General features: G+C 41.3%; 1 protein-coding gene across 6 annotated transcripts in view; it reads right to left on the bottom strand.

Annotated features, from left to right (window-relative positions):
- KIAA1549 (KIAA1549 ortholog) overlaps positions 1-10,966 on the bottom strand; it is a 283,671-nt gene that overhangs the window by 122,280 nt on the left and 150,425 nt on the right. For all 6 annotated transcript variants that reach the window (XM_019515386.1, XM_019515387.1, XM_019515389.1 and 3 more), the window contains exons 2-4: positions 5,095-7,763; positions 4,932-5,061; positions 3,124-3,212 (exon numbers count right to left, since the gene is read on the bottom strand). In XM_019515386.1, coding sequence (XP_019370931.1) covers positions 3,124-3,212; positions 4,932-5,061; positions 5,095-7,731 — 2,856 coding nt within the window. In that variant the 5' untranslated portion in view covers positions 7,732-7,763. The remainder of the gene's footprint in view (positions 1-3,123; positions 3,213-4,931; positions 5,062-5,094; positions 7,764-10,966) is intronic.

Here is a 10,966-nt window from a genome sequence, read left to right as displayed (position 1 = left end):
TTTTTTTTTTTTTTTTTTTTTTTTTTTGAACTCAAAGTACTTGCTTACCAAGAAACCAACAAACAGAAGAAAGGGACCCTAAGTATCCAAGCCCAAAAGGCAGACAAGTGCACCGAGGACATAGTACCGTGCCACACATACTAGAACTGTACATTGTCAGATCACCTGCTGCCCTTCAACTGTACTTGCATAGGAATATTGTTCACAGGAAATAGCTGGATCACGTGTATTTCCATCCACGGGCTGGCTACCTCCCCACATATCATCACAATGGAGGGAGAGGAGAGGAGACCATGGCAGGAGCCTAGATCTGGACTAGAGCCAGGACCGATGCTGTACCCAGCTTGTACTCAGATCCTACTCAAACAGATCTCATGCTGCTGGTCCTGCTGTATTCTCAAGGTATAGCCGGAGGTGATAAAGTCCATCTTCTCTCTTCCCTCTCCTCTGCATCCTGTTTCTGGCATTCTTGCTCTGGAATTTCCCTCTGGACATCAAAGAGGCAGTCCAACCTCCTAGCAGCAGCCATAAACAGATCAGCCCTTGTCCTCTTCCTTTCTGCTTCAGAGGTTCATAGCCCTGGTGCTGATAGTCAATAGCTTCCTAATGTTCAACACCTTGTCTGCACCGCAACAGGTAGCCCTGAAGACCCACAAAACATCACTCTTTCCAAGGGGGTAGGAGGGGGGAAATAAAAGTCTCTTCCTTTTAACTTTCTGTTTCACTATGAGGGAAAATCTGTCACTCTCCTACATACTACATCTCCAGCTGCAGTGAGAGAATGGCCCTAAACAAATCATGATGGCCCCCTCATGACAGCAAACACAAGTCACACCCATACTCAGTTAAGCCAATACGTTCCATCCCGCTGGTGTGGTCCCCCAACAGCAGGGGTCTGTGGAGCACCCCATAGCTGGGAGAACATAATAGCCAGAAGACTGCAGCAGCTGCAATCTCCCAGCTGCTGCCTGAAATGCCCCCATGCCCAACACACTGGCTGTGATCTCCCAGTCCCAGGGTGCGCTGTGCTCCCCAGCACCTGGGAGACTGCAGCAACTGCCGACTGCCTACAAGTACAAATTAAAGCTGGACAGAAACCAGCTACAAAGTTATTACACATTTTCAAGCAATAACTTTGTAGCTGGTTGGACCTTTTTAAGGCATGATACTTAATTTCCACATGTAGCCAGTCTAAATTTATTGCACAGTTCATAAGGTTATTGCACAATAGATCTAATGTGTAGAGCAGGGCCTCAATATACTAACCTGAAAATGAAAAGGCAAGTTTTATCATACTGAAGGATTGCTCCAAGAATATGTAAATCTAAGGCCAATATCTCTTTGTAATTTGAAAGGAAGGTACTGGTAGCCAACAGGATCCCAGACTAAGTCCTGACTAAGCAATTTACTTTGCGACTGTGAGGTAAATTATGTAATCTCCTTGTATTTTGGCTATGTCCTTACTACTCTAAGGTTAGCCCAGTCAGAATGGCCACACCGTAAAATAACACTCAAACTGAAGCAGAGAGTGATTGTGTAACTGATAAGAGTATTTCCTATGGTGAACCTTCAACTATAAACCCTGCCAAACTCAAGATAGGGGCACCCCTCCACTAATAACTTGAATTAACTCTGAAGATGTGAAGATAACAGAACAAGAAAAACAAAACAGGACTAGATGTTGCATTTGTGCTTAACTAGCACGGTGGACTGAAAGCTATAGAAAAGGTAGAAAGCTGTAAACAAATCAAAAAGGTTTTCTCCAATTTGTTTTATTGAAAAGAAAACACCGAATAAAACACAGCAGACGTTCTGAACACACTTCAGAAGTACTCTCAGAGTGTCAACAGCTAAGAAATAAAGAAAGGTAACCCAATACTATTGAAAGTATATACAAATGCACTCAACGTACTAGGCTGAACTCATCTAAAACAGGGCATAAGATATAATCACTGCACTCTGTATGCAGATAGTTGGCATTTCTTTTCAAGTATTATGCCAGAACAAAGATGCAATAAATCCCTGTTACTGTCGACAAGGCAAATTAAGGCATCTCATTTCTCCGAAAACCTGTCAAAAATACCATGCCATTTTCACATAAGTAATTGTAAATTTATCTTTGTCTGTTCTCCAATGGGAACATTCTTCTGCAATTACTCAGGTTAAATATTACTGAGCTGGTCCCACTAATTTCAAAAGGACGCTCTAAAATCAGGTATTACTTCTTCTGAATAAGACTTGCAGCATCAGGCTTTAAATCAAGAAGTGAGTAAAAGGTATTTTTCCCCATTTTTTCCTACATTCCACATTGTCGAGTCTGATTATGATTAGATCCAAGTCATAACCCATCCTCCCCTGCTCCACTCCCCACAAAAAACCCCCTTAGGGTCCATCCCCTCCCCACAAAAAATATGTCTTTAGGAACATAACTTTAAACCTAAGCTCTAGTTTGTACTGAGGTTTAGACTTGGGAACAGTGCTGAAACACTGTAAGGATGATTCCTTGACTAGATTTGAGCCTCAAAGCAGATGGGAATCTAAGCTTCTATAAACAAAAGCCAATCCTATAAACAGGAGATGAAGGGGGGAAAGCACTACGGAAGATCCCAGATCTAGTTGTCTGAAGTCTTTCAGTTGTCTGAAAATAGCACGTCCCTCCTCCATTTAAAAAGTCCCAAGTTCCTGATTTCCTCTGTTCCCCTGCAAGTACTGGTGAAAACAACAAAACAAAATTAGGACAGGTTTTGCAAAAGGTCCTCTCCTTGGTCATCAGCCAACAAACAAAAGAACCAAAACCCTAACCTGATCACTTGGAAGGTAAAATATTTTCAGTTTACAATTTCACCTCACCTGCCAATAAGAATGACAAATTGTAGGGGGCAACTCCCTTTTCAAGCCATGGAGAACAGAAAATGCCCTAAATGTCATACTATTAATCATTGATTTTTGTACTTGTATTAAATGCAACAAAAATATGGCTTTATATATTTAACTTTGAATAACTGTGATTTACTACCACCATTCCTCTCTTAATAATCTTACTTCACAAAAAAAGAAAACCACAAAAAAATGCTCTAATGCTATCATATCACTCAAAGTGCATAGGCACACCATACCACTTACCTCCAGCTCTACAGATCGCCTGAATTGAACTCTCAGCACTTCTCTGATGGATTCACTGACATTTTCCAGATTAGCTCTTCGGGCCAGCACTAGAAATTAACATCAGTCAGTAAATACATTTTAGCTTTGTATTAGATGCCTTGGTTCAATGCTGCATTTTCAAATTGTGTAATGCATGAAAAAGCAGGTTAAGAGATCAGTAAAATGGAGCATACTTAGAAAAGTTACTGTAAATAGTTTCATGAGTTTCTTGTTCATTTCCTCTCATTTTTTTTCAATATCAAATTTGTTCTGTTTGCTAGTAAAAATAACAGTCTTTTTAATATATAGCCGTGACATTTAAACCAGATCTGAAAGTCAAACCATATTCTTTTTTACTTGTGCTTTGTAATAAAGATCCTGCTACTGTAAGGTAGCTAATAATCCTGTAGATAACACACGAGCCAGAATGGAAAGCAGACCACAGTTCAATAGCTGTGGTGGTTATTTGCTGATAAAAGGCATAATAAAGCTTCCAAACCAATTTATCAAAAAATAAATAAATAAAAAATAAGAAACTGATTACCCAGAGAGGCAGGGATGTTGAATATGAAAACACTTTCAAGACAAAAACTACAAGAGTGCTTTGCTAACTTAAATAAATAAATTAAAAAAAAAAAAAATCACACTTTAAACTGTGACTGATTAAAGAAAGAAACTGAAGTGGCATCTTGGCGTTTCTTATTTTTCATCAATAGTGTGCATAGCAAATTTATTCTGTTAACAAGTAAAAAAAATCCTACTGCTAACATACCCAGCTGCTCTTGGGTCTGGAAAAAATAAAACCATGAACTTCCTACTTTAGGTACCACATGAACACGTTCTGGTCATAAAACTTAACTGTATGTTTTGCTGAAGGTTATAGAATACATCTCACTCTTCCAACAACTGCAGTTAGCTGTACCTTGCTAATTTGTCAATAAACTAGAAAGACAGATTTCCATTTTTTTGAATCATAACCACACCAAGTCCAATAAAAATAATTCAAAGCGTGTGTGTGTGTGCGTACACACACACACACACACACACACACACACACACACGCTTTATATGTTCTCCTACTTTTAAAAAAAAATCTTGGTTCTTTGCAAACAAATCTAACAACTTTACAGGAAATTTTTGTAGGATCATGTGACCTGAACAAACAGAAACAGTGCCATGACAATAATCTATGTTGCCAATCCGAAGTATAAAGTATCATCAATTCAACATCCCTACATGCAGTTTTAAAGCACCATCTGTGCTTATCTGGTGCTTGCAACACAAGTTTTGTACAAAGTCATAATTTGCAAGAACAAGTGACTGTATGCAAACACAGACAGCATCTATGGTCATACAGGCTAAGTTTTTTTGAAATTTGGCTCTTGATGTGACATAATTACCTGGAAACAGAACTAAAAGATTTATTTAAGTGACTTAGATTTCTTGCTATATTTCTTTTCTTTACTTATCTAATACAAACACATGTAATTTAAAATTAAATAGATTTGGATTAGAAGGGGTAGCTCATTGTAGCGATTCCTTTACGGCAGTGGTCTCCAAACTTTTTTGATCGCGCATCCTTATCAGTAAAAAATTTTTGAGCATGCACCCCCAATATATGTATATTTATATAAATATACATATAAATAGAAGTTCTAATATTTTCTTCCCGCACCCCAATGGATCGTCTTGCGGACCCCACTCTGGAGACCATTGCTTTAGGGTAAAAGGTAGAGTTTAAAAAAAAAAAAGAAAAACATTAAAATAAGACTTTAGAAATATCTTACCAGCTGTGACTAAGTAAGTGTCAGGAACAGTGATGTCACACACATATGGTTGCCTGGTGGCAGTCATGGCAGATGTTAAACTTATAGTTTCAGATGGAGTAGTGGCCATTGCAGTAGAGGAGGAGGAGGAAGAGGAGGAGGAGGCGGCGGCAGCGGCAGCAGAGGATGAAACACTTGAGCTGCTTTCAGTAGTTGTACTATGGTCAACTGTGCTAGTGATGGTGGTTGCTGCAGGAGTAGTCAAGCTTGTTATATTGGTAACCCCAGGTAAAGTAGTTCTTGCTGGAGTGACAAATTCAATGGTAGTGTTCACAGATGGAGGCAACTGTGTAGGGACAAATGATGTGACCACAGAAATTGACTCAGTAGGTGCAACAGTAATGCTGCTAACATCTGCATATGACGTCAGCATATATGGATTAGTTGTAAAATACGCTGTATTAGCAATGGCCTTAGAATAAGAGGTTAAAAGCAATGTATGGTTAACAGTAGCACCAATATCCTCATCTGAAGCTGTAGTAGTTGAAAAAAATGAGGAAGATACATAAGATACATTTATGACAGGAGTTATCCAAATGGTAGTAAACCATGAGGTCAAGTGTGTTTCATCAATCAAGATGTTGCTGGTGACAATAGACTCAGAGTCAGACATGGAGAGCACCAGAGTAGGAACCACTGATTCAAGGGAGAAGAGCGAAGACTCTAACCGAGAGGTAGCTTCTGTGAAAGTTGAGGTAAACAACACTTCAGAATCCATTTGCAAGATTGACGTTGCTTCCAGTGACATGGAAAAGTCGGGATGAAAACTAAATGATGGTGTTATTTCAGGAATGTGCACGACTGGAACAGAAGATGTATTTGAATTAAAATATGAGGTATGCCAAGGAGACAGCTGAGAAAACTCTGCACTTCTGCTGTTGGTAGCAGGCAGCTTACTTGAATCCCAACTAGAGAGATCACTAACATGTAGAGATGTTCCAAGCAGTGTAGGCAAAATTTGAGGTAAAAGTGTTGATAAATCACTTGGCGTTATTGAGTAAAAGTTTGATGCAGCTGATGAAAAAAATAATGAGCTGTTAAGTTCAAAGAGAAAAGGTGTTGACGGAAGTATGGTTGAAAAATCTGACATATTTACAGATGATTCACCTATTGACAAACTTGCAGATGCTTTGTCAAGCAAAAATACAGATTCTGATGGCATAAATTCAGGTGATACCAGCAAATTTGTAGGTTTGATTGTAATTAATGGGATGCTCTCATTTGCGGTAAAAGCTGGTTCAAGAAGAACACTGGTGCTACTAAAAGGTTCTACTGTCATATTGGATGTTAACGTAACAGTTTCAGTAACAGAGGAGAACTGTATAGAAGTGATATCCAATGAAATTTCTTCTGAGAGCTGACTGTATGAAGGAAATATTGTTGTAGGCATTACATTAAGGTCAACATTGAGAGTGCTTGAAAAAACCCAGTTTGGTTCAGAGAGTTCTATAAATCTGGAGGAAAATGAAACAACAGGCCTTGATGGGAAACTAGTATCAAAGACTTCGGGAGCAGATTCCTCTTGTTCATACTGGTCAGCTTTTACTGTGGTAAACGGAGTAATGACTTTAACCTCTGAGGCTGTGAATGATAACGTTTCAATATAATCACCTGAACCCACATCATGTTCTGTATTTTCTGCTGAAAAGCCCTGTTCTGATGGAACTGAGGCCAAGTCACAGTACAAACACAAAGCATATGGTCTACTGAAAGGCACTGGGCTTATGAGCTCGCTGAAGGGCTCAACTTGACTGGGTATTTCTGAACTGCCAGGCATATTTGGTGTTGTACTGGAGGATTCATGGGAAAACGCACTTGTAAACAAGTCATCAATAAGAAAACTATCAGAATCAGAGGAAACAGCATCTGAATGAACTGGGAAAGACACAAATGGAAGACTAGTCAAAAACAAAGCAGGTTCCGTGCTGGTTGCCAAAACCGGTTTTGAACTAGAAATGCTTGCAACAGGGTAAGTCCTTAGATCCAAAGTTTCTGTTGCACTGCTATTCACACCAGAATAAGTTTTAATGTACTGCCCAGTACTTTTTGCCAAAGCATGTGGGGTAACTTGGGTATCTTTATCCAATTGCTGCATAAGAACAGATGACCCTTCAGATGCAGCATCAAAAGGCAAAGAAACCGAGGCCAGTGAAATAGATGCCAAGCTTTCATCTACATTTTTCTCCAGAGCCACCAAAACCTCTGATGCAAAAGAACTTAAATAAATATCTGTCTTTGTGGGGTATAAAAGTAAGTCTCTGTTTGGAGTCAGAATTTCATGATCTGGGGTAAAAGAGTTCAACTGTGTGGGAGAGTTACTATGTCCAGAAACAACACTTAAGCTTGTCTTTTGTGGTGTTGTTTTCAATACATCATACAGTAAAGGAAAAACTGATAACGAAGGTGTTAGCAGTACAGATCCTAACGTTTCTCTTGGTGGCTCTACCACATTATCCGAGTCATGCACTGTTGCAATAGACTGTAGAGAAGAAGTCCGCTGTGCATTTGAAAGCGAGCCAACAAATTCATTGTCACTTAAGAATGCCTCACTGCTAGTTACTGAGACATCTACCGTTGGTATGCTTCTCCCTTCTGAACCTTTGACTGTTCTTTCTTGATCAGATAATGTCATGACCAGGGGAGAAGTGATTGATGGCAAAACCATGTGGAGGAAATTGTCTTGGGGTTCTGAAGTGTTTAAGGCCATGTGTGTCACGCTGCCCACTGTGCTTTGCTGTTGCTTAGGACCCACTGAGAACATGGAAAGGTTTTGCCGCTCCAAGGAAAGATCATCTAAAAAGGAAAGGAAAGGAAAAAATGGATTATCCATACAGTTACAATACACAAGCACCAAGACTATAATCAGAAAAACCTACAAATATCTTTTCGGTAAATATTTGAAATCCTCAGACGTCATGATGACCAAAGCTAATAAAGTCTGACAACCCAAGTGACAAGTTTCACAATAGTATTACATTCCTTCAGGGCAGACCACCACTCTGCTAAACTATTCCCAACCCACAGCCAACAAAAAACACTTCTAAATTCTGGATGACGATGTTAAAGCCAGCTGCTCTGTTTTCAAACACATATCAGTTAACATTTCAAGAACATAAAGAGGTACAATACGTTATAATGTAAAGCAAAAGTATGGACTTTCTGTGGATTTAATTTTTTCTTTAATTCCTACTAATTTATTTCCTTGAGTTTTACCACCCCTTTTAATACTGCACTCATCAGCACAGTGAATGCAGAGTTAACTGAGGTTAGCCATGAGGTAAGCGGGATAGCGGGGGACCTGGAAGAATAAGAAGCAGGAAGGGGCAACAGGACAGGCCTCATTCCTCCTGAGAAAGTAGGGCAATCAGCTAGTCACTTCAGGTGTCTGCACAAAGGCACAGAGCCTGGGAAACAACCAGAAAGAATTGGAAGTCCTTCCAGTCACAGAACTATGATATGATTGAAATAACAGAGCTCGCATGACTGGAGCACTGTCATGGATGGGTACAAACTGTTCAAGAAGGACAGGCAGAAGAGAAGAAATTGTGCAGCATGTAAAAGAGCTGTATGATTGCTCAGAGCTCCAGTATGAAACTGGAGACAGGCCTGTTGAAAGTCTCTGGGTTAAGGTTAGAGGGGAGAGCAACAAGGGTGAAGTTGGGGTGGGTATGTGCTATAGACCAGTGGTCTCCAAAGTGGGGTGCGTGCACCCCAGGGGGTGTGCAAGACGATCCATTGGGGTGTGGGAAGAAAATAATAATTTTTTTTAGTGAGAGCCAAAAAGGTTTTTTGTACCGTTATATAATTTATTAATAAATAAATATACATATATTGACATGCATGCTCAAAAATTTTTTTTTTACTGATAGGGGTGCACGATCAAAAAAGTTTGGAAACCACTGCTGTAGACCACCAAACCAGGAGGATGAGGTAGATGAGGCTTTCTTTAGCCAACTAGTGGAAGTTTCCCGAGCACAGGCCCTGGTTCTCATGGGGGACTTCAACCATCCTGACGTGTGCTGGGAGGGCAATACAGCCGTGCACAAGCAATCCAGGAAGTTTTTGGAGAGCTCTGGAAACTACTTCCTGATGCAAATATTGGAGAGACCGAATAGGGGCCATGCTCTTCTTGCCCTGCTGCTCACCAACAGGGAAGAATTGTTGCAGGGGATGTAGCAGTGGATGGCAACTTGGGCAACAGTGACCACGAGATGACTGAGTTCAGGATCCTGACAAAAGGAAGGATGGAGAGCAGCAGAGTAAGGACCCTGGACTTCAGAAAAGCAGACTTTCACTCCCTCAGGGAACTGGTAGGCAGGATTGCCTGGAAGGGCAGTCTGGGGAGGAAAGGAGTCCAGGAGAGCTGGTTGTATTTTAAAGAAACCTTACTGAGGGCACAGGAACAAACCAGCCCGATGTGCGGGAAGAACAGCAAATGTGGTAAGCAACCAGGTTGGCTTAGCAGAGAACTCTTTGGTGAATTTAAATGCAATAGATTTAAGCTTACAAGAAGTAGAAGCTTGGACAAACAACTTGGGAGGAAGGAGTACAAGAGCATTGCTCAGGCATGCACGGACGAAGTCAGGAAGGCCAAAGTGCAATTGGAGTTGCAGCTAGCAAGGGACATGAAGCATAACAAGAAGGGTTTCTACAAGTATGTTAGCAACAAGAGGAAGATCAGGGAAAGTGTGGGTCCCTTACTGAATGGGGGGAGGCAACCTAGGGACAGATGAGGAGGAAAAGGCTGAAATACTTGATGTCTTTTTTACCTCAGTCTTCACAGGCAAGGTCAGCTCCCAGACTACTGCACCTGGCAGCAGTTTGGGGAGGAGGCAAACAGCCCTCAGTGGTGAAAGAACAGGTTGAGAACTATTTAGAAAGGCTGAATGTGTCCAAGTCCATGGGGCCAGATGCAATGCATCCAAGGGCGCTGAGGGAGTTGGCTGATGTGACTGCAGAGCTGCTGGCCATTATCTTTGAAAACTCATGTTGACTGTGGGAAGTCCCAGACTATTGGAAAAGGGCAAATATAGGGCTCCTATGTGGAAGATGGGATGGATTGCACCCTCAGCAAGTTTGCAGGTGGCACCAATCTGGGGGGTGTAGTAGGGTAGATACACTGTAGTAGAACTAGAATTCAGAGTAACCTCAACAAATTGGAGGATTGGGCCAAAAGAAATCTCATGAGGTTCAACAAGGACAAGTGCAAAGCCCCGCACTTAGGATGGAAGTATCCCATGAACCGATACAGGTTGGGGAGTAACTGGCTAAACAGCAGCTCTGCAGAAAAGGACTTGGGGGTTACAATGGACAGTAAGTTGGATACGAGTCAGCAGTGTGCTCTTGTTGCCAAGAAGACTAAAGACATACTGGGCTGTATTGACAGGAGCATTGCCAGCAGATCAAGGGAAGTAATTATTCCCCTCTATTCAGTACTGGTGAGGCCACATCTGGAGTATTGTGTCCAGTTTTGAGCCCCCCACTATAGAAAGTATGTGGACATGTTGGAGAGAGTCCAGCAGAGAGCAACGAAAATGGTTCAGGGGTTGGGGCACATGACTTCCGAGGAGAGGCCGAGGGAAACTGGGCTTATTTAGTTTGGAGAAGAAAAGACTGAGAGGGGATTTGATAGCAGCCTTCAACTATCTGAAGGGGGTTCCAAAGAGGATGGAGCTGGACTGCTCTCTGTGATGACAGAACAAGGAGCAATAGCTTCAAGTTGCATCAAGGGAGGTTTAGGTTGGATATTAGGAAAAATTCTCTCACTAGGAGTATAGTAAAGCACTGGAACATGTTACCTAGACAGGTAGTGTAATCTCCATCTCTGGAGGTTTTTAAGGCCCAGCTTCACAAAGCCCTGGTTGGATTGATCTAGTTGGGGAAAGTTCTGCTTTGAGCAGGGGAGTGAACTACACCTCCTGAGGTCTTTTTCAACCCTAATTTTCTATGATTCTATGACTGTAAGAATGGGCCAAGACTGGGGGGGGGGGGGGGGA

Source organism: Gavialis gangeticus, unplaced genomic scaffold (genome assembly GCF_001723915.1).
Source record: "Gavialis gangeticus isolate Ggan-Ray unplaced genomic scaffold, GavGan_comp1, whole genome shotgun sequence".
Taxonomy (NCBI): domain Eukaryota; kingdom Metazoa; phylum Chordata; order Crocodylia; family Gavialidae; genus Gavialis; species Gavialis gangeticus.
This window is presented reverse-complemented; position numbering and strand designations above follow the sequence as displayed.